A 24,631-nucleotide genomic window follows, 5' to 3' on the forward strand; every position below is an offset into this window, starting at 1 on the left:
TCTCAAAAATAAATAAACATTAAAAAAAAAGGCAAGACATTAGAAAAAAATATATAAAAATATTAGCATAAATAGTCAAGCCTTAGAAAAGGAATCAAGGGAAAAAAATAATACATATCGCCAATTAACAAGAATGATACAAGAATTATTACCATAGATCCTAGCGGATGCCTGAAACTGATCATAGTACCAAGCTCTATGTATCCTGTTTTTTCCTATACACACACACCTATGATAAAGTTTAATTTATAAATTAGGCACAGTAAGATATTAATAACAATGCTAATAATAAAGTAGAACAATTACAATGATATAAGTTTTATGAATGTGGTCTCTCCCAAAATATCTTATTGTATTTACCCTTTTTTCTTATTATTTATTTATGTATTTTAAAAAAAAATTTAGAGATAGAGCATGCATGAGCAGGGGAGAAGGGGAGAGAGAGAGAGAGAGAGAGAGAGAGAGAGAGAAAGAGAGAGAGAGAAACAGAGAATCTCAAGCAGGCTCCATGCTAGGCATAGACACAGGGCTAAATTCCATGACTCTGGGATCTTGACCTGAGCCAAAATCAAGAGTGAGATGCTCAACCGACTGAGCCACCCAGGCGCCCAAAAACAAAGTAATTTCAAAACAAAAACACCAAAAATTGAAGGACTTAAGCAACCAGATTTCAAGACTTACTATAAAGTTATAGTAATCAAGATGGTGTAGTATGAAGGAAAAAAAACCACAAACAAACAAAACAAACAAAACAAAACAAAACAAAACAAAACAAAACAAAACAAAACAAAACAAGGGGTGCCTGGGTGGCTCAGTCAGTTGAGCGTCTGACTTCGGCTCAGGTCATGATCTCATGGTCCAGGAGTCTGAGCCCCGCATCAGGCTCTGTGCTGACAGCTGAGCCTGGAACCTGCTTCAGATTCTGTGTCTCCGTCTCTCTCTGCCCCTCCCCTGCTCATGTTCTGTCTCTGTCTCTGCCTCTCTCTCTCAAAAATAAACATTAAAAATAAATAAATAAATAAAAATAAATAAATAGAGCAAAGCAAAACAAAACAAAAAGATGATGTATTACTGGTATAAGGATAGATGTAGAATAAAGAATCCAGAATTAGGACTTCAGATACATGGTAAATTGGTTTTCTACAAAGGTGTCAAGGCAATTCAATAGGAATGAAAATACTTTTAACAAATGATGCTGTAATAACTTGATATCCTTATGAAAAAAAGTTAGTGTTGACTCTCAAACCATTTACAAAATTAACTTGAAATGGATCATAAATGTAAACACAAAAGCTAAAAACTATAAAACTTGAAGGGAAAACCTTGGAAAAAACTTATGTCACCTTGGTATGTTTGGGGGGTGATAAATTAAAAAAATCAAAATTATAAAATATCAAGGAAAATATACAAATTTAAGTTTATAGATCACTAAACTCCTATAAGCGAATATATCTATGCAACCACTCCCTATATCAGGATCAAGAACATTACCAACACCCCAGAAACCTATCTCATGCCCCTTTCTAGTCAATATTTCTCCACCAAAGTTTACCACTTTTCTGACATCTGTCATTATAGTTCATTTTACTTATTTTTTATTCCATAAATGTGGACTCATATAGGATGTCTTTGTACACCTAGTATCGGTTCATCACTTTTGTATATATTCTATCATAGGAATATGCCCCAATTTATCCACTCTGCTGTCAATAGTCATTTTGAGTTTGTTGAATTTAGAGCTATTATTTTTTTTTTTAATTTTTTTTTCAACGTTTTTTATTTATTTTGGGACAGAGAGAGACAGAGCATGAACAGGGGAGGGGCAGAGAGAGAGGGAGACACAGAATCAGAAACAGGCTCCAGGCTCTGAGCCATCAGCCCAGAGCCTGACGTGGGGCTCGAACTCACGGACCGCGAGATCGTGACCTGGCTGAAGTCGGACACTTAACCGACTGCGCCACCCAAGCGCCCCGAGAGCTATTATTAACAAACTCCTATGAACTTTCTTATACAAATCTTTTGGAGCATATATGCCTATGTGTTAAATATTTGAATGGAATTACTGGGTCTGTTAAAGTATGCTTGGTTTTATTAGATAAATGAGATATAATTTGTGTTTCTCAGAGGGATCTGGTCCAGATAAGCAGGACAGTAGTGGATTTATTTAGTTTCCACAATTCTAAATGTAAAGAGCAGCTGAAGCCAATGGGACTGAATCAACTTAAACTCCCATAGCAGAATATGAGAGTTCCAGTTACTCTACGCTATTGTGAACACTGAGTATTGGCCATGCCATAACTTTAGCCATTATGGTGTGTGACAAATGATATGGAGCACCCTTTCATTTGCTTATCAGGCATTTGGATGTCCTCTTTTGTCAAGTACCAGTTCAAATCATTTGCTTATTTAAAAATTGCAGTGTCTGTCTTTCTTACTGATTTGTAGAATCTGGATACAAATTTTTTCTTGTCAAATATGTAAATTGTGAATATCATCTCCTACTCTGTAGCTTGCATTTTCATTCTCTTAATAGTACATTTGTTGTACAGAAATTTTAATTTTAGTCAAGTCCAATTTACCAATCTCTTTCATTATGTGTCTTGTGTTACGTTTAGGAAATATTTGCATATCCTAAAGTCATGGGCATATTCACCTATGTTATATTTTAAAAAGTTTTTGGGGCGCTGGAGTGGCTCAGTTGGTTAAGCATCTGACTTGATTTCGGCTCTGGTCATGATCTCCCAGTTCACAAGATCAAGCCCCACGTTGGGTTCTGTGCTGACAGCACGGAGCCTGTTTGGGATTCTCTCCATCTTTCGCTGCCCCTCCCCTGCTCATGCTTCAGCTCTCTCTCTCTCTCTCTGTCACTAAAAGATAAAGAAACTGAAAACAAAAGTTTTTTTTTTTTCTTAGACATTTAAGTGTATGAGCATCTGGCATAGATTTTTGATGTCTGTTTTTGAAATTTGTTTTCTGATCCACTGATGCATTTGCTACATTTGAATCAATACCATGCTGTTTTTATAGCTGTATTTAAAAATAATTTTTGATATTTGATAGTGTAAATTCTCAATTTTGTCCTTTTTCTTCAATATTGAATTTGTTATCCTTTAGATTTTGATATAAATTTTAGAATCAGTTTTACTAAATTTTCTATTCCTTTCCCCCCAAAAATATTCTTTGATATGGAAAGAATCATCATCTTTAAAATATGGAATTCTCAAATCCGTGAAGATAACACAACCTTGATTTATTTGGGTCTTCTTTAATTTTTCTCTGTGATGTTTTGTTGTTTTCTGAATATAGGCCTTGGATATTTTTTATTAATTTTTTTCCTTAGGTATTTGATGTCTTTTGATGCAATGTTAAGTTACACTGTTTTAATATTTTATTATCTAATTTTTTAGATTTTGTTATGTAGTTTTTTTCCTAGCTTATAGAAATACAACTGATTTTTATATATACTGACTTTATATCCAGTGATCTTGCTAAAATTACTTATTAATTCTACTGGCTGATGCAAAGTTCTTTCTGATTTTAATGTGCGCAATTGTATCATCTGTGAATAATGACTGTTTTATCTCTTTCCATTCTTTGTAGATTTACTTGTTTTTCTTGCTTAATTGCATAGTTTATATCAAGTAAAATATTGAATAAAAGTGGTGATAGTGGATATCCTTTTTTTTCCCCAGGAAGGCTTTGGAGATTTCATCATCAAAGGTATTTTCTGTATGAGTTTTGTAGATACCTCTTTTAGATAGACTGTATTATTTTTTCTTATTTGCTGAGAATTTTTAGATCAATAGGTATTTTCATATGAAAGGATATTAAATTTTACCAAATGCTTTTTGGCATCAATTGAAATTATTAAATGATTTCTCTCCTTTGTTTTGTTATTGTGGTAGGTTACAATGATTGGTTTTTCTTTTTTTTTTTATAAAAAATTTTTTTTTCAACGTTTATTTATTTTTGGGACAGAGAGAGACAGAGCATGAACGGGGGAGGGGCAGAGAGAGAGGGAGACACAGAATCGGAAGCAGGCTCCAGGCTCCGAGCCATCAGCCCAGAGCCCGACGCGGGGCTCGAACTCACGGACCGCGAGATCGTGACCTGGCTGAAGTCGGACGCTTAACCGACTGCGCCACCCAGGCGCCCCTACAATGATTGGTTTTTCAAATGTTTAAATGAATTTTATATTCCCTGGAATAAAAGCATCTTGGTCATTATGTAACACGTATATCTGTATGAATTTAATTTATTAATATTTTATTTATAATATTTGTACCTATGTTTATGAGTAAACCTATAACTTGTTTTTGTAATTTACTGTTAAGTTTTGATATCAATGTTATGGTGGTTAGGTAAAATGAGTTGGGAAGTATTCCCTCGCCTATCTGGAAGAGTTTAGGATACTTTTTTTTTTTTTTTTTTTACACGTTTGATAGAATTTACTAATGACGCCCCTTGGGACTGGAGTTTGCTCTGTGAGAATTTTTTTTTTTTAATTATAGATGCAATTTCTTTAATAGTATAGTATTATTCACCTATCCTATTTCTTTTGGTTTCCTTTTTGTGAGGGATTTGTCGGCTTCATCTAAATATTCAAATGTATTGACATAAATAGTTCATTCTCTTATTATCCTTTTAATGTCTTTGGCATCTTTTTGTCTTCTTTTTCATGCCTGTCTTTGAAACTTCTACCTTTTTCCTGTTAAGCCTTACAAAGGGTTTAATAAAAACTTCAAAGAAAAAGTATTTTGCCTTGTTGAATTATCTCAATTTGTTTTCTATTTCTTTGATTTCTGATCTTATCTGTATTATTTCCTTCTTCTTTTCTTTAGATTTAATTTGCTAATTTTCTCTTAGCTTCTTTAGTTGGTTGCATAAACAGTTAACTGATATCTTTTCTTTTTATTCATAAATATTTAAGTCTTAGATTTTCCTCTACGCACTACTTTCACTGAGTTCCATGACTTTAAATGATGTTTTCATTAGCATTTAGTTCAGAATTTTTCTAATTTCATTCTGATTTCTTATTTAGCCAAGAGTTATTTAGAAGTATGAAATTTCCATGCATTTGTGGATTTACTAGTTACCTGTTATTTCTAGCTTAATTTCTTTATAGTTAATTTCTCTATGATTGTAATCTTTGATATTTGATTAGTCTTGATTTATGACTTAGCATATGATTTATTTGAACAATTGTTCCATGTGTATTTGAAAATAATGTGTTTTCTACACTTGTTGAACTATATTTTATATAATGATTAGGTCAATTTTGTTAAGTGTGTTATTCAAATAACCTTATGGACTCTTTTCTGCTTGTTTATCAATTATTAAAAAGATTTGTCTGTTTTTGCCCCTAATCCTTTAAATATTAGCTTTGTATATTTTGAGATTATATTATTAGGCAAACAACTACATTTTTATTTTATTTTTAAATTGAATTTTATATTAAGAGCATTTAACATGAGATCTATCCTCTTAACTTATTTTTAAATGTGCAATATACAATTGATGACCATATGTGCAGATCTCTAGAGCGTATTCATCCTGCTTGACTGAAACGATATGCCCATTTATTTGTAACTTTCCATTTCCTCCTCCCTTCAGCCCGTGTCAACCACCACTTCACTCTTTGCTTCTATGAACATTTAGATATTTCTTGTAAGAGAGATCATGCAGTTTTTATCTTTCTGTGTTGGGCTTATTTCATTGACCAAAATGTCCTCAAGATTCATCCATGTTATTGCAGATTGCAGAATTTTCTTCTTTTTAAGACTGAATTATATTCTGCTGCATGTATGTATATACCACATTTTCTTTATTCATTCATCAGTCAATGGACATTTAGTTTGTTTCTACATTTTGGCTATTATGAATAGTGCTGTGTGGGACATTAGTGTCCTAACATTTCTTCAAGATTCCAATTTTAATTTTTTTGTACAATTTTTCAGAAGTGGGATTGTTGGATCATATTGTAATTGTTTTTAATTTTCTGAGGAACGTCATACTGTCTTCCATAGTGGCTGCACCATTTTGTATTCCCACCAACAATGTACAGAGCTCCAACTTCTTCATATCCTTGCCAACAGTTATCTTTTATTTTTTTGATAATTGCCATCCCGACAAGTGTGAGATGTTACCTCATTTCGGTTTCGATTTGCATTTCCCTGATGATTTGTAACAGTCAGCATTTTTTTTCATATGCTTGTTGATCATTTATATGTTTTTTTGAGAAATGTCTATCACGTCCTTGGCCCATTTTATTGGTTATTAGTTTCTTTGCTATTGAGTTGTAGGATATATTAGATATATGATTTGCAAATATGTTCTCCCATCTTGTATGTTGCCTTTTCATTCTATTGATTCCTTTGCTGTGGAATTTTGCAGCTGAAACCACCTGAAAATAATCTCAAAATGAATCTCCTTTTCCACCTGAAAGTCTAAGTGATATACCTTTGGAATAATCTCTCTTCCTGTTTTACATTTCTTTCTAATAACCCTCTCTTCCCTACTCTGCTTCACATATCTGGGGGAAAAATTACACAGGAGATATTAGTGAACTAAATTAGTGTCTTGATTGTCAAGTATAGTTCAGAACCATGGAGAGCAGCCCATATGGTTTCAACTTTTAGCAGTTAGGATATTATTATAGAAGGATTGTTTGCCTTGTTGTAAACCAATTGGGGCAGGACTATGAACACTTCCATAGCCCTTGATACATGCCACCAAATTGCTTTTGAAAAGCGAGACATTAATTTACAGAGCTGCCAAGTAAAACTTCTATGATCTCTCTCTTTATATCCTTTTTTCATTTATCTTACATGGGTGATGAAATGAGTGCCTACTGTGTACTTGCTCTCAAAAAACTCAAATTTATATGTGAGAACAAATAAGAAAACAAATGATTATATTACAATGGGACAGTCTATATTAAGTTTTGCTATGAGACACGTAGAAGTACACGACATTGTTAAACTTGAAAGAGAATTCTATCTCACGAGAAGATGAAATTTGAGCAGAATGCATTTGTGGAGGAAAAGACTGGGGAGAGGACAATGGCCGGGTAAAAATATATCCTAACATGTCATGTTAGAGATTTGGGCTATGGAGAATCACCGAAAATTTTTACAGAAGTGAATAACATGTTTAGATATGCATTTTAGAGAGTTCACTCTAGAGAATGGCATTGAAGCTGAACAAGATTGGAGGCTGAAAGAGCAATTAATGGGCTATTGAAAAATTGAGGTGAGGTATAATAAAACAGTAAAGGCAGCAAATACCTGAGGATAGAAAGAAGTGGGACTAATTGGAGAGATGCATAAGAACAAAAAGATATGAGGAAAGATTTATCATAAATATAACAAAAAGCAAATATGTTTCTCCTAGAAAGGAAACTCTGTATATGGAAAACATTTTATTTTTGTTATATTTACGATAAACCTTTCCTCCTGTTTGGTTATTTTCTGATTATCCCTTTTTTTTGTGAATAATAGTTTTAAATTTTGAAGTAGTAAAATTTACTTATTTCTCCTTTTGTAATTCCTCATATTCTTTTTTTTTTTAAGTTTATTTATTTATCTTGAGAGAGACAGCACAGAGCCCAATGCAGAGCTCAAACTCATGAACCAGAAGATCATGACCTAAGCCAAAATCAAGAGTCAGATGCTTAATCAACTGAGCCAACCAGGCACCCCTGATTCCTCATATTATTAAATTTAGAATTGAATTTACAGATTAATTTGAGAAGAACTGCCATCCTTACAGTGTTGAGTCCATAAACAAAGTGTATCTATTTACTTAAGTATTATTTTAAATTTTTTAGTTTTTCAAAAAAATTATTTACTTTTTCAATAAAGTTTTAAGGTTTTTTCCACAAAATAATTTCATGTTTAAAATTTACATGTAATAAATTTCATATTAAAAAATAATAAAAAAATAAAATTTCAAAAAGCTAAAAAAAATTTATATGTATATCATACATATAAAAATACATTATATATATTCCAATCAGGTCAAATATTTAATTGTTGTTGAAGAATTATCTTTTTAAATGTCAATTTTCTGGGTATCTGTTGCTGATATGTAATAGCACAATTGGTTTTTTGATCTTTTATCTAGCAATTCTGTAGAACTCTCTGTTGTAAATAACTTTTCTATGACAATAAAGTAAATTTTCTCCTTAAGTAATATCATCTGTCAAATAATGAGAGACTTACTTATTTTTCTTTCTGATCCATAGACCATATATTTCTTTCTTGCCATATTATGCAAACTAAGACCTTCAGTATTATGCTGCATGGGAGAACGATAGTGTTCATTCTTCACTAAAAAAGCCAATTCTTCAAGAAGACTTAGCAATACTAAACATTAATGCACCAAATTGAGAGCTTCAGATTATATGAAGCAAAAATTCATCGAACTGAAATGAGAAATAGGCCGATCTACAATTATAGACAGAGATTTCCATACTTCTCTCTCAATGAATAGATGTACATCAAAAAATCCACTGTAAGTCTAAAGATACAGAATGACATATCCTTCTATGAGGATAGATATACGGATATAAGAATAGATATAAGAATAGTGTTGTGGGTTCAACTGCATCTACGAAAGAGGTGTACTGAATTCCTAACCCCCATATGTATAAATACGACTTTATTTGAAAAAGGATTTTGTAGATGTAATCAAGTTAGATGAGGGTGGGACCTAAATCCAATCACTGGTGTCTTTATAAAGAGGGGGAAATTTGGAGATACAGAGACATAGGAAAGCAATCCAAGTGACAACAAAGTCAGAGATTAGATTTGCCACAAGCCAAGGAATGCCAAGGATTGTCAATATTCACCATAAGCTACAAGAGGGAAAAGGAAGAGGATTCTTCTTTAGAGTCTTCTAAGGGAGCACGGCCCTGCTGACACCATGATTTTGGACTTCTAGATTCCAAAGCTGTGGAATAATAATAATTTTCTGTTATTTTAAGCCACTCAGTTTGTGGCAATTTTTGCTACAGCAGCCCTAAGAATAAACAGATAATAGAGGTGCCTGGGTGGCTCAGTAGGTTAAGTGTCTGACTCTTGATTTCGGCTTAGGTCAGGATCTCATCATCATGAGATTGAGCCCCACGTGAGGCTCTGCACTGACAGTGCTAAGCCTGCTTGGGATTCTATCTCTCCCCTCTCTCTGCCCCTCGCTCTTGAGTGCTCTCTCTCTCAAAATAAATAAATCAACATTAAAAAATTTTTTAAAAAGATAAAAAGATATTAATAAGATAAAAGATAAATATAATAGATAGATATAAGAGTACAAGGCAATTGAAGATCATGACCAATCAATGTTACCTAATTAACATTTAGAGAACAACCTTCCAACAAGAGCAGAATACATAATTTTTTTCAAGTATGCACAGAACATTTACCAAGATAGACCATATTCTGAGCCTTAAACCAACTCTCACTAATTTAAAATTATTCAGTCATACAAAGTATGTTTGATCACAAAGGCATTAAATTATGAATCAATAATAGAAACATATCTGGAAAGTCCTCAATATTTGAAAAATAACTGAAATTTTCATTGATTGAGATAACCTTCCAATTCAGGAGTATAGATTTGAATGTGACATCTTTTTTAAAAAAAATTGTATTTTCCAATTAGGTTATTCTTGTTCATTTCTATTGATTTTTATGAATTTAGGACACTTTGTTGAATAATTTTTATTAATTCTCATGATTTTTTTTCTAAATTTGTCTGGGTTTTCTGAATATATAACAGCCTGTTTTTCCTTTTTCAATATTTATACCAGTTATTTTTATTTCATTTGTCCAAAATTTCAAAACAATATTAAACATTAATAGTAATTAACAGTGCCTTATGATTTATACCAGAATGCCCCTGATGTTTATCAACTTCTCAAAGAGATCTGTGATCCTAAAAATTAAGAACCATTGTTTAGAATCATAAGTTCTTTAAAAAAAATTTTTTTTTAATGTGTACTTATTTTTGAGAGAGAGAGGCAGAGCATGGCGGGGGGAAGGGGGGAGGAAGGGCAGAGAGAGAGGGAGACAGAATCTGAAGGAGGCTCCAGGCTCCAGGTTCTGAGCTGTCAGCACAGAGCCCAATGCAGGGCTTGAACCCAGAACCGCAAGATCATGACCTGAGCCAAAGTCAAACGCTTAATTGACTGAGCCACCCAGGCTCCCCTAGAATCCTAAGTTCTTAGCATTCGTACAATCCTTAATCTACAGATGATGATTCTTGAGATCTACAAAGGTTAAGTGACTAGTGGTCCAAGGTCTTACAACTAGGCAGTGGAAAAACCATGACTAGAATTTCTTTCCATTTATGGTTTTGTTGTTACCAAACATTACAACACAAATTGTAATGCTTTTCCTCATCTCTGATCTTTTTAAATTGCAAATCATTGCAATTGCACTTTTTGAGTAACAAGTTTATTGAGATATAATTCACATACCATACAATTTCACTCACTTAAATTATACAATTCAGTGGCTTTTTAGCACATTCACAGAGTTGGGCATCATCATCATCATAATTATTTTAGAATATTTTTATCACCCCAAAAGAAGCCTGGCAGCCCTTAGCCATAAGCTTCCAACTCTGCCACTCCTCCTCCTCACTCCCCCCAACCCTAACCTATTTTGTATCTCTATGAATGTATTCTGGATATTTCATATAAATGGAATTATATGTGGTCCTTTGTGACTGACTTCTTTCACTCAGCATGTTTTCAAGGTTCATCCATGTTGTAACATGTATCAGTAATATTAACAGTAATAATATTCTGTCGCATGGTATATACTTACTTATTCATTCATTAGTTGATGAACATTTGGACTGTTTCCACTTTTGGGCTATTATGAATAATACCATTATGAAGGTTCACATACCACTTTTTGTGTGGACATACATTTTCATCTCTCCTAAGAGTAAAAGTGCTGAATCATATGGTAACTCTATGTTTTTTTTGTTTTTTGTTTTTTTACTTTTTAAAAAAATGTTTATTTCTTTTTGAGAGAGAGAGAAAACACAAGCTGGAGAGGGGCAGAGGACCTGAAACAGGCTTGGTGCAAACAACAGAGAGCCCAATGTGGGGCTCAAACTTGTGAACTGCAAGATCATGACCCAAGCCAAAGTCTGACACCTAACCTACTGAGCCACCCAGGCATCCTGGCAACTCCATGTTTAATAGTTGAGAAACTCTGTTTAACAAGCTGTTTTCCAAACTGCTGCACCCCTTTAACCTTCCCACCAGCAGTAGAGGAAGGCTCAAATTTCTCCACATCCTTGTCTCATTTGTTATTCTTTGTTCTTTTGATTACAGCCATCCTAGTGGGTGTGATGTCATATTTCATTATGGTTTTGATTTTCATTTCCGTGATGGTTAATGATGTTGAACATCTTTTTATGTGCTTATTGCCTATTTATTATCTTTCTTTGGAGAATCATCTATTTGTATCCTTTGCCCATTTTTTTTAACTTTGAGAATATTTAAATGTTTATTGACAGTTCAAGTTTCCTTTTCTGTGAAATGACTTTCTGTCATTAGTCCATTTTTCCATTGTACTGTTTCCCCTTTTCCTTATTAAACATAATTCCTTAGTGTAGATACATATCTTTTCACATCTGTAGCTTGTATTTCTGCTATCTTTGTGGTCTTTTGATGAAAAGAAGATCTTAAATTTATTTTATTTATTTATTTTGGTTTTTTGTTAAAAATTTTTTTTTTAATGTTTATTTATTTCTGAGACAGAGAGAGACAGAGCATGAGTTGGGGGGGAGGGGGCAGAGAGAGAGGGAGACACAGAATCCGAAGCAGGCTCCAGGCTCCGAGCTGTCAGCACAGAGCCTGATGTGGGGCTCAAACTCACAAACTGTGAGATCACAACCTGAGCCAAAGTCGGTCGCTCAACCGACTGAGCCACCCAGGCGCCCCTAGAAGATCTTAAATTTAATTATCAATATTTTCTGTCAGGATATGCACTTTTGTAATCTTGTTTAAGAAATCTGTCCCTCCTCTGTCCGAAAGGGAGACAATATAATGCATTAACATATGGCATATTAAAATGGTCTCAAGAGGCAGATTACCTAAGTTCAAATCACAGTTCTTCTACTTAGTGCCTTAGAGACAATTTAATTAACTTCTTTTGCCTCAGTTTCCTCATTTATAAAATGAGATGATATTAACAGTACCTATTTGATAGGGTTCTTATGAGGAATAAATAAGTGGCATACGTAAAAGGCTTAAAACAATACTAGGCTTTTAATAGGCATCAAGTAAGTGTTTGCTACTGTTATTTGCATCTTTATTCTATCTAAACTGTTTTTTTTAAATCTTTTTTAACATTTATTCATTTTTGAGAGACAGAGTGTGAGTGGGGGAGGGGAAGAGAGCACAGAATCTCAAGCAGGCTCCAGGCTCTGAGCTGTTAGCACAGAGCCTGATGTGGGGCTCGAATTCACGGACCACGAGGTTATGACCTGAGCTAAAGTTGGAAGCTTAACGGACTGAGCCACCCAGGTGCCCCTACCTAAACTGGCTTTTTTAATGAATTGGATTTTTCTTCCAAAGAGATAACCGATTATTAAAGCGCCATTTATTGAATACTCCATCCTTTCTATATTGCTTTGTTTCAAGTTGGTCTATCCTGCTGCTCTCTATTCTATTCCATTGGCCTATTTGTCTACAGCTGTCTTTTGACAACTGTATTATGACCTTGGTATGGCTGGCTTTCTGGTAGGGTAAATACCTTGGAATTTGTCTTCAAAATTATCTATTCTTAGACCTTTGTTCTTAAATGTTGATTTCTGAATTAGTTTGTCAAATTCCATAAAATCTCTGTGGGTATTTTGATGAAAATTGCATTGAACCTGTAGATTAATTTCAGTAGAATTGACATCATTGTGGTGCCTCTGCCACTACCAGGGAGAGCAGAAGTTAAAGTTCTCCAAAAGTATATCTTCTCATGTAATTCACTTTCAGATAGGATTTTTGCAAGTATACGCCTAGCTGACCAAAGCCAAGTCAAATGATGATGCCTTAACTCTAAGAGCTGAAAATATGAGTTCTGCCTTCCACTTGTGAGAGAGCAACTGAAGAAGAGATGAACAGCCACATGAATATGATGAAGGTGCACTGGATATTTACTCCACTATATCATCTCCAACCAAGTACAGCTTTGTTTCTTCCTTTTGAAAGCCTACAAATTTTGCTTATTTTTCTTTTCTAGCTGCTTTTGTAGGAAGCTAGAAAAGTATTGAATGGCAACAGTGATAATGAACATCCTGTTTTATTCTGACTTTAAAGTAAATGCTTCTTATATTTCACCATTGGTCATAATATTATGGATTTTTGCTACATTTTTATCCAGTTTTGGGAAGTATTTATATATAACTTAAAAGCAAGCATTTAAATTATTCTTAATGTTTGTTTTTGAGAGAGAGAGTATGCGTAAGTGGGGGAGGGGCAGAGAGAGAGGGAGACACAGAATCCGAAGCAGCATCCAGGCTCTGAGCTGTCAACACGGAACCTGACGTGGGGCTCGAACCCATGAACTTCAAGATCATGACCTGAGCCGAAGTTGGACACTTAACGAACTGAGCCAAACAGGTGCCCCTTACTATATTTTTTAAATTTTAGTGAGAGAGAGTACACAAGCAGGGGTGAGGGGCAGAGAGAGGGAGGCAGAGAGAGAGAGAGAGAGAGAGAGAGAGAGAGAGAGAGAATCCCAAGCAAGCTCCACGCTCAGTGTGGAGCCTGATTCAGGGCTTGATCCCATGATTCTGGGATCATGACCTGAGCCAAAATCAAGAATTAGGTGGTCAACTGACTGAGCCACCCAGGTGCTCCTAAAACCAAGCATTAAAAAAAAATAAAATCAAGCATTGATACAATCTCTTATTTTAGAAGCATAAAGGAGAAAAATATTTACAAAAGATTTTTACCTGCAGATTTAATTAGAGAAGATTTATATGGAGTGTAAATACCTGTAATAAGTATAAAATAGAATTATGAGCTTTGGAGTACAAAACTGTGGTTATGATTCATCCTTAAAATAATTAGAAAGTGGATGTCATGTGTTTTAGAATGTTAATAAATAATCTTAAAACATCAAGTGCAGTAAATAAAATAGAAAATATGGGCCAACATGTGGGTTATATATTTAAGTCTTTTTCCCCCCTAGCGTTTTAAAGCAACATAATGTAAAATCTTTGAGCTTAAGAAACTTTTCACGTATGAATTTTCTGGTCATCCCCTGATCTCCAATGCTCTGATATACAGGTAAGTGTCTCCTATGTGAAAACTATGTATCCAGGAATTAGAAAGGCTTTTACTGGGGTTTAAAAGCCAATACTCAATAGCACCATCTACTGTTCACACAATGAAATTTAATAATAGTGGAAAGAATAGATTCTCAGATCTTCACCTTCAGATGAATACAGCAAATCTTCTAGTCTCAACTTTCTAAGCTTACAGATAAAGAATGTGAGGCTCAGGAAAGATAAGTGACTTGTCAAAAGCCACAGATTTCTTGCTAAAACTATGTATACGAAACTATGCAAATGAAAATTTCTATAGGTGCTTTCAAAGCAAGGAAACGTGGAAAAGCAATTTACCCTAGTGATCAAGTCTCTAGGTTAAACTGTGCTGGTCCTGTTCCACGCTCCATTGCTGATTATCTTTGGGCAAGTTAATTAACTGTTCTGTGTTTCAGTTTCTACATCTAAAAATTGGCGATGCAAATACTTCTAAGGGTTTGTTGACAAGCAAAAGTAGTAGAGAATGTAAAGCATCATGCCTGGTGGATAGTGACCAATAATGGTGATATTATTTCTATTCACAAGTGGTAGAACTGCTTTTTCACCCAGGCCTCTCTGACTCCAGTGTCTCTGTTCTTTCAACTTGACTTCACCAGCCATCAGAAGAGATCAGTAATACCATACACACCAAATAAAATAATCAATGAACGTTTGATAGCACAGAATACCAAAATATAAGCCCATTGGCTTAGCAGAAATTTTATGTCATTCTTTGATTTTGGGGAGAGAAGAAAGATAGTCCTCATATTTAATATTGGAAAAGAGGTCCTTAGTTGTTTGTGTTATTGTTACTATTTTGTCCAGCAAGTTTCCTCTTTTAGTGATAGACCCTATCCTCTTGACTTTGAGGTTGGGCACATGACCAAAGCCTGGCCAATCATAGCACCTCATTTTTCCTGGACACAGTGAATAGTCCCAAGGACATGAGATACAAAAAGCTCCAGTGTCCAGAGGAATCAGAGAAATGAGAGATGTGTGATATCTTGGACCCCATATAATACATTCAGTTACATACAAATACATTCTGCAGGCTATCTCATTAATAACAAATAATGAAATGTAGTGGACACCTTGACTTCCATCCCATATTCCCTCTCCTCCTCTTCATTTAGCAACAGAAGACTATGTTTTTCAGTCTGTTTTGGAGATACATGAGATTGTGAGACTCATTAAGGCCAGTAGTATGTGAGTGAGATTATTGAGTGCCATTAATACAATTTGAACTTAAACTATTAATCATGTGCTTTTCCATTCTCTTTTGTCTACTCTTGTAGCCTGGAAGGCAGTGACTCAGCTTTAACCTTTAGATGAGGACACCTTATAAGATCAGGATAGACGAAGAAAGAAATAGATTTTTACAGTGAATTACTCACCCACTCTGTGGATGTGGTGTTAGATTGTAAAGTCAGCGCATAAGAGAAAAATCCATTGAGGTTCAGCCATAAAGAGGAATGAAGTACTGATAATATGCTAACATGAATAAATCTTGAAAACACGCTAAGTGAAGGAAGCCAAACACAGAAAGTCACATCTTCTATGATTCCATTTATATGTAATGTTCAGAATAAGTAAATCTTATTGAGACAGAAAGTAGATTAGTGATTGCCAGGGGCTGGAGAAGGTATAATGGTAGAGAGTGTCTGCTAATGTGTACCAAGCTTCTTTTTAGGGTGATGAAAATGTCCTGGAATTAGATAGTAGTAATGGTTGTACCACTTTGAATACACTAAAAGCCACAGAAATGTATACTTTAAAGGGGTGAATTTTATGGAATGTGAATATCTCAAAAAATTCACTTAGGCTAAAATATTTGAAAGTCCTTCTCAGGGGTGTGTGGGTGGCTCAGTTGCTTAAGTGTCTGACTCCTCATTTCAGCTCAGGTCATCATCTTGAGGTTCATGGGTTCAAGCCCTGTGTCAGGCTTTGGGCTGGTGTTGGCAAGCCTGCTTGGCTTGGGATTCTCTCTCTCTCTCCCTCTCTCTCTCTGCCCCTCCCCTACTCATTCTCTCTCTCAAAATAAATAAATAAATAAATAAACTTTTTAAAAAAGTGAAAAAAATAAGAGTCCTCAGAGAGGTTAATACAAATAGTTTTAATTTTAGTGTAAAAAATATGTTGCCTTTTTAATTACTTTGAGTACTAAATAAAGTTGTATGCTTGCACTGAGGCGCCCTGTTACCAAAAAAAAAAAAAAAAATGTATAACTTGAGTCATACTCACTTTTATAGGATTCTCACATAAGGGATTGAGGTCCAAGGTATTCAAAAGGGGATGTGTACTCCTGGGGATACAAGAAGAATTTCCAAGAGATGCTCAGGCACAGTTTTAAGGAAATGAATTCCCAGATCCTCAACTTGCATGTTATGTGTTCTAAATTGATTTGTGGCTAAAATGTCATGTCATTAGGTCCTGTCGTCCTTTCCTACCTTCCATCAATTTACAGGAGAAAGGCATACCTCTTGCCTGTCATAAATTCTTACCAAGGTAAAAACCTCAGGGTGCCAAACAATCCGACAATTTGAGATACTGGTGTTGGGGAAGCCTCCTTTAAATTAAGGTACCATAAAAGCATGATAGAGCATTGTAGTTTTCCTTGCCTTGTATCTTTGGCTTATAATTCAGAAGGAATTCAAACAATTGAGTGACACTGTAATAGAATCCCTTTCATTCACCTCTACTTACGTAACCGAACAATCTCTAAAAAGGCAAGCTAAGAACGGAAGCCAGTTTAGGACTTCATTTGGTAAGGAATTACTGGCTTCCCACAACTCCATCACTGTGAAGAAAACATCCAAGCATAGTGGAGAAACGAACGTGGCGGCGGACGACTCAGATGTTTGCAAGCACACCACTACCCTGCGACCAACAAACATACAGTAGTGCCAGGAGTTTCCCCTTACACGCGTGTTAATTCCAGCACCCACAAGACCACACATTTCTGCTCACTGGTTGGGTCCACGTTTGTGGTAGTCCATTTCTAAAAGCATGGCTGTATTTATTTTTTTTTAATTGCTTATTTATTTTTGGGATAGAGAGAGAGCATGAACGGGGGAGGGTCAGAGAGAGAGGGAGACACAGAATCTGAAACAGGCTCCAGGCTCTGAGCCATCAGCCCAGAGCCTGACGCGGGGCTCGAACTCACGGACCGCGAGATCGTGACCTGGCTGAAGTCGGACGCTTAACCGACTGCGCCACCCAGGCGCCCCGAGCATGGCTGTATTTAAACGATACAAGGTCTGCTTAGGCCCGCGCCACGAGAAACAGGCACATATCGCACGGGCAGCACACTTTTCCTTGAGCAGGTGTCCCTTGCTGCTCTACGGGGAGCGTGGGAAACAGCGCGAACAGCCACATTATTTTGCCTACTGTTTCCAGGGAGAGACTTTGGGGCTCCAAATAGACCCGGTCCGCGTGGAAGGCGAGCGAGCTCCCGCACCACTGTGACAGCCCGGATCTCGAACGCGGACCCACACGCTCGGCGCCTGCACCTCGCTCGGCTTTGCCAAAGGCTTGTGTGCGAACCAGGCCTAAAGTCGCGCGTCTCCTGTTTGACTCCGCCCACCGCGCTTGTAGCCCCGCCTCACTCCGTAGGGGCCCACCCATCGCACCACTTCCGGCGCCAGCCTCCCAACCGGCCCCCGTCGCTCTTCACTTCCCTCTCTTCTGCTCTTTCCCCGCCCCATCGCCTCCTTTAATACCGTCACGTGAGGGGCGAGCGCGGGGCCTGCTGGGACGGGTACTGCCGGTGGGTCAGGGTTCGGCCTCAACATGGCGGTTCCGGTCGAGCAGTGACCAAGGTTTTACCGTCTGGAGGATTAACTGGCGATTGTCGGCGTCTCCACCCATCACGGTGGAATGCGAGGACGCCGGGGCGAGCCCTGAGGAGCGGCGGTGCAGGGGAGGGGTCAGTGCTGTGTGCCTGGGAGCCGAGGCAGCGGCGTCTGTTCCTTCTGTTGGTCTCAAGGCTTCAGTGTGGGGCCCCGCCCGGCCGGGCCAGGCCGGCGGGCGGCGGCAGTAGCTGCTGCAGCCGCAAGATCAGTCTCTGAGAGTGGGCCGGAGGGCGGGCGCCGCCGCTGCTTGTGCCGCGGCGATGGCCCAGTGTGTACAATCAGTGCAGGAGCTAATCCCGGACTCCTTCGTCCCCTGTGTCGCCGCGCTGTGCAGCGACGAAGCCGAGCGGCTCACTCGCCTCAATCACCTTAGCTTCGCGGAGTTGCTTAAGCCCTTCTCTCGCCTCACTTCGGAGGGTATGTGGTCTCCTCCCTTTTTCACTGTGCTTCCTCAAAGCCGGGCCGGGCAGGGAAGAAAAGGGCGATGTTTACATCTCGGAGCCGGTAGAGTGGCGTCCGCGGCTGGGGCCCCGGGGTGTCTCCACTGGCGGCTGGGGGAGGGGCCATGAGTGAGGTTGTCAAGACAGCGCGGTCCTAACCTCTAGTTTCTCTAGGCACTTTCCTTCTTCCCCGGACCAGCCGGGCTGCTGGGTAATTGGGGGGGGGGGGGAGGGGAAGAGCCCCAGAGAAGGGCGTTGAGACTGTTTTCAACGACCATAGGGAGGGAATTAGGAAGTTGCAAGGCAGGTAAGGGTAGGAAGATGCTGCCTTAGACCACTGAAGTCTTAATGAAGAAGACGAATCATCTTCCCCTGGGTGTTAAACTGGACTTTCAAAGTTGTTTTGAGTAGTATTCTTCTGGTAGTGGGGCCTAGCTCTGTCTCTTCTTAAGTTTATTTATTTTGAGAGTGAGAGAGCAGGGGAGGGGCAGAGAGAGAGAGAAAATCCCAAGGAGGCTCTGCACTGTCAGCACAGAGCCTGCTGCTGGACTTGATCTCATGAACCAGAGCGGAAATCTAGAGTTGGATGCTCAATCAAATGAGCCACCCGGGTGCCCTCCTGGGGCCTATCTCTTTCTAAGCTTCTATTTAGTTATGTTTTTTCTTTGAAAATGTAAACACTTTCTTAGGCATATAGTATTTTACTTAACCTCTTGTGAAAAAAAATGTTATAAAAATAATAAAACTTGCAACAGCCTTTTGCCTGATGGATGAAGAAGTAAGGACAAATTGTAATTTGGATGGTTGGAATTAAATAGATTTATAGGAATGGAAAAGTCGTAAGATTCAGTTTTTCAGATAAAAGTTTAATCAACAGGAGAAATGTGTCTTTAATTGAAGAGCCGCCTGTTTTCATCACCTTTACATTCTTTATTAGTGAAAACTAAGCATAATAAAACTCCCGAGTATTTAACCAATATATTTACCTTTGCAAATAGAACATAGCAAAGTATAAATAAAGTTCTTTCTTCTTAAGGTCCGAATAAAATGAAGGGTTCTATGATGAGGTTGTATCAAGCAAATGACTATGATGTTTATTTGGTTATGATGATTTCTTCACAGAAAGTGCTGTGCCATACATGTATGTATTTACGTGCCACAGGTGTGTATTCTTTGAGAGAATAGCTCCATAAGTTCACTTTATTATTTAAAGGAGAGTGGGAGCTGTCCAAAAAAACAAAGTTTGGGAACCTTTGGATTTTCTTCAGCTTGTACTTTAGCCATCAAGCTCAGCTCCTCCAATGTTCTACTAAATCAAGAACAACAAAGTGCCCTACATTCTGTTTTTGTTTTGTTCTTAAAATGTTTATTTATTTTGAAAGAGAGAGTAGGGGAGGGGCAGAGAGGAAGAGAGAGAGAGAGAGAGAGAGAGAATATCCCAAGTAGGCTCCATGCTGTGGGTGCAGAGTCCTGCGCGGGGCTTGAACTCACGAACCAAACTGTGATCATGACCTGAGTGGAAATCCGGTGTCTGATACTTAACTGAGCCACCCAGGTGCCCTTAAAGTGGCCTACATTCTTAAGTTCTTAAAAAAAAGTGTGAGAATCAGTTTGACTTTGATGTGTATGCTCTTTCCTGCTTTGTTGATGAGGAATAATAACGCTACTACTTGATACCTGCTTTATTTAGCTCTTCTCTTCTAGTTCTCGTTGAATCCTATAGAGTAGATAACTCTTCTCACCATTTTAAATTTGAGAACATTGAGTCATAAAGATGTTAACTTGTCTACAGTCCTGTATGTGGGAAAGATTTAAAAACAGGCAATGTGACTCAAAGTATTCTTAAGTCATCTTATCTCTTAGCAGTAGGATTGTTATTCACACTAGAGAGCAGTGCTGTCCAGCAGAAATATGATGTGAGTTACATATATAATTTAAAATTATTTAGAAGTCACACTATAAAAAAAGTAAAAAGCAGGTGAAATTAGTTTTAGTATTGTATTTAACCCAATATTTCCAAAATGTTACTATTTCAACATGTAATCAGTATAAAACATCTTAGTATTTTATGTTCTTATGGCTAAGTCTTTGAACTTTGGTATGCATTTAGACATTTATAAGGTTTACATTTTAGTTTGGATTAGACATTTCAAGTGCCCAACCCAATAGCTTCATCTGGCTGGTGCTTCCTGTATTGAATAGTGCAGTGAATAGGGGCCCACCTCAGGATTTTTCTGATTTCCTTCTGTAAACTGCAAAAGATTTAGGAAGAAACAAAATGAATTGGACTTTCATGGTTAGGTAGAGAGTTGGTGGAAAGGAAGAGTGCCAGCATTTCCCGTTGAGGATGGGGATGAGGTGAGAATGGCAAAAGCTAGAAGTTAAGATTGAGTGCTTCCTGAGCAGTGAGGAAACTGCCCCATCAGAGTACAGTATAGTAAGGGAAGATGATTCCTAGGTAAGGAAGGATCTTGAATTCTGGGAATGGGATTTTGGATTTCATATCTAATGGTAAAAATGTGTGGTAGTCATAGATTCTTGAGCAAGGGTATCAAGTTGGGGAGATTAGAATTGTATGGTTTATAATGATAAATAAGAGTTGATAAACATTTCAAAGTTTAAGGTGATTAGGACATTGGACTTTGGTGGTGGCATTAGAAATTTGGTGAAAAGGACATAATTTTCTGTAGTTTAATTTTTTGCTGATAAATAAATTTTGGGGTTCTTAGCCATCCAGAAAAGGCTACTGGTTTTTTGTTTTTTGTTTTTTGTTTTTTGTCTCAAGTGTGGGGATTCCTCAAAGATAGCGTATCTTTACGCAATGAGGCATGAGAATATAACTTCAGGCACATAGTTTAAGAACACAACTAACTAAAACAGCTAAAATTTCCTTAAAAGGAGAAAGGAGTGTTAAAAAAAATAATTGGACTCCATTCTGGCCTGTGGGTATATTATTATTTGAGGTCAAAACTTGCTTTGACTATTGAGATATAATGTAGAGTGCACTTTTTTTTCGATTTCAGTAGAAAAACCCATGGTTTAAAGCTATAGTGAATAGTGAGGGAGGGTTGATAAAACAAATTTGAATACCATGCATGTGTAGGGCCTTAAAAATAGAGTTTAAATAAAAATAATAAAAAAAAAGAGTTTAGACTTGATGTATTAGTCATGGAGAGCCATTCTAGATTTCTTGGATACATGTTTTAAAATCCAACAAGTATTTCTTTATATTAAGTAATGGTGAGTATATATATTTTTCTTATCGTTATGCTATATATATGTTTGAGACCTAAAAGAATATATATTCGTCATTTCAACACAAAGTTTGTAATCTTAATATTGCTTGAGAAATTTCTGCTGGCCATCTATTTCAAAGAATAGTGGTGGTAGTATTACTTAATCAGACTTCACTGTTCTTGCTGTCATAGTGATAGTTCTTCAGTAATTTTAAACAGTATTTCAACATATCATTTAGACATAAGACTTAAGAAAATTTCACTTAAACATCAACTTTTGAAAGTACTTGACTGTCACTTTCAAAAAGTATTATTTTTAACTGGAGTAAATTTACTTAAGGGTTTAAAAAGAACAGAATGTAAATCTTCACTGTAAATCTTGAATATTTTCTAAAGGACCTTTGAAGGAAACTTATTGCCTCTAGTTTTCTTTAAAAGGAAATATTTTATTAATTTTAACTACCGTGTTAGTGTGACTAGATCATTAACCTACAAGTTTTTCAAGTACCAAACTTTGGATGAATTCAAGTCAAGTTTCAAAATTAAAATTTTTTTTTAATGTTTTTATTTTATTTTTGAGAGACAGAGTATGAGCAGGGGAGGGGCAGAGAGAGAGGGAGACACAGAATCCAAAGCAAGCTTCAGGCTCCACGCTGTTAGCATAGAGCCTGATGCAGGGCTCGAACTCACAAACTGTGAGATCATGACCTGAGCCGAAGTCAGATGGCCTAACCAACTGCGCCACCCAGGCACCCCTTAAAATTTAGATACATATGTTGTTTGTGTCATTTTTGTACAAGTTATGATTATTTTTCCAGCAATTCAGGTTTCCTGTATATAGTAAAGTCTCGTGTGCTAGGTAAAAACATAGAAGATATTATCATTTTTAAAAATATATTCCATAGGACACCCAATGTGTTATACATGCCCTGCAAATGAGTTTTATGATCAAATAAGTTTGCTTCAAATAGCATGTGTTTGGGAGAATTACAGTGTCACTGAGCACATTAAAGGCTCTGGGAAGACCTGGTATAAAGAGACTTTTTAAAAACTTAATCCTATGTTTCCCAAATTATTTGAACATGAAATTGATTTTTCTGAAACAACTCTTAATTAGCTTGAGGAAACAGTAGTCTGTGGACCTGCACATACTGGGAAATGTTACTTCATAATACAGTATTCAAGAAATTATATTTATGAGACTACCTGGCTGGTTCAGTTGGAAAAGCATGCAAGTCTTCATCTCTGGGTCGTGAGTTCGAGCCCCATGTTGGGGTTAGAGGTTACTTATATAAAACAACAAAAAAATTATATTTATATGGTAACTTGTAAAAGTAAGACAATGGTAGAGCTGAATTTCATTTTGAAATTGAGATGTCATGTGATTATGATGTCACCTTTTGTGATATACTCTTAATGAAGCCAAGCTTTAGAACTGTGTGAGTTTTTTCAGAGTATTTCTTTTAATTATTCTTAGCTCTTATCTTCCTCTTTATTAGGTTAGTTTTGGGATATTCCAGTGTTTTACTTCTCTGTTGTTGTATAACAAATTACTCCAAAATTAAGCACTTTAGGGGAGACAAAAGCATTTCTTGTCTCTCAGTTTGTCAGGAATCTGGGAGTAGCTCAGCTGGGTAGTTCTGTCCCAGGGTCTCTCTTGGATAGGGTCTCTCTTGAGGTTGCAGTGGTACTGTCAGCCTAGACCGTAGTCATCGGGGCTGGAGGATCTGCTTCCAGGCTCACTCATGTGGTTGTTGGCAAGTCTCACTTCCTCACTAGATGTTTTCCTGAGATCTCTGTTGTGTGCAGTGTAGGCTTTTCCATAGGCTCCTTGAGTATCCCCATGGCACGGCAGTTAGTTTCGCTAAGAGGGAGTGATGAAAGTGCACCCAAGATAGACCCTGTACTCTTTCATAACCTTATTTCAGAAGTGATGTACTCTTGTTTTTGCTGTGTTCTGTTGGGCACATATAACAACCCTGGGTGGGAAGGGATTACACAAGTGTGTGCATAACTCAAAATACAGGATTATTGGGGACTGTTTCAGAGGCTGGCTGTCACATCTGTTAACTCATTTCTGGATTTATTAGTAGGATTACCTAATAAATGATAAACTCATTCTGAATATGGGCAAAACTAGAATGTCTTTTTTTTTTTTTTTAAAGTAACCTCTACCCCAAACGTGTGGCTTAAACTCATGACCTCTGAGACCAGGAATCATGTGCTTTACAGACTAAGCCAGTCAGGCGACCCTAGAATGTCTTTTTTGTGTTGACACTTTTTTGTGTTGATACTAACAGTAATTAGCCAGTTTAAAATTTTGAGAGACACTTTTATGTTTTTTGACAATTAGAGACCAACTTTAGGGAGAATACTTGTACAGTATTTTCTAAAAGATATCAGAAATGCAGCATAGTATTTTCATGCTTTTCATTTTCTCTATTTCATAGTTAGACCAGCTGGGAAATTTAATTAGGGAAAAAGGCTTGTGTGTGTTTATTTAAATTAGAAAACAAACAATTATTGAAGAATTCAGAGAATTTCCTACTAAGTTTCCTACTACCCAGAACCAACTAATATTAATCTTATTACATTTACATTGTATTTCTTCCTTTTCTTTAAAAAGAAATCAAATATTATACAGTTGAGGTTCCCTTTCCTTTCTTCCTTTTTTAATCATAGCCAGTCATAATGGAACTTAAATGTATACTTTCTTTTTTTTTAATTAAAAATTTTTTTTTATTTTAATTTTTTTAATGTTTATTTTTGAGAGAGCTAGAGA

General features: G+C 36.6%; 2 protein-coding genes across 3 annotated transcripts in view; one reads left to right on the forward strand and one right to left on the reverse strand.

Moving 5' to 3' along the window:
* The window catches only part of RNF125 (ring finger protein 125), a 96,274-nt gene extending 78,145 nt beyond the window's left edge, over window positions 1-18,129 (reverse strand). Inside the window, exons 1-2 of the mRNA XM_047086940.1 lie at window positions 18,042-18,129; window positions 16,564-16,624 (exon numbers count right to left, since the gene is read on the reverse strand). The gene's annotated coding sequence lies outside the window, so the exon portion shown is untranslated. The remainder of the gene's footprint in view (window positions 1-16,563; window positions 16,625-18,041) is intronic.
* A 280-nt stretch (window positions 18,130-18,409) lies between these two features.
* The window catches only part of TRAPPC8 (trafficking protein particle complex subunit 8), an 84,016-nt gene continuing 77,794 nt past the window's right edge, over window positions 18,410-24,631 (forward strand). For both annotated transcript variants that reach the window (XM_047086937.1, XM_047086938.1), the window contains exon 1: window positions 18,410-18,590. In XM_047086937.1, the coding sequence (XP_046942893.1) occupies window positions 18,434-18,590 (157 nt within the window). In that variant the 5' untranslated portion in view covers window positions 18,410-18,433. The remainder of the gene's footprint in view (window positions 18,591-24,631) is intronic.

The sequence above is a fragment of the Lynx rufus genome, unplaced genomic scaffold, assembly GCF_022079265.1.
Source record: "Lynx rufus isolate CCGP_SWC_20201006 ecotype Redwood Valley unplaced genomic scaffold, mLynRuf1.p SCAF_22, whole genome shotgun sequence".
Lineage (NCBI taxonomy): Eukaryota > Metazoa > Chordata > Mammalia > Carnivora > Felidae > Lynx > Lynx rufus.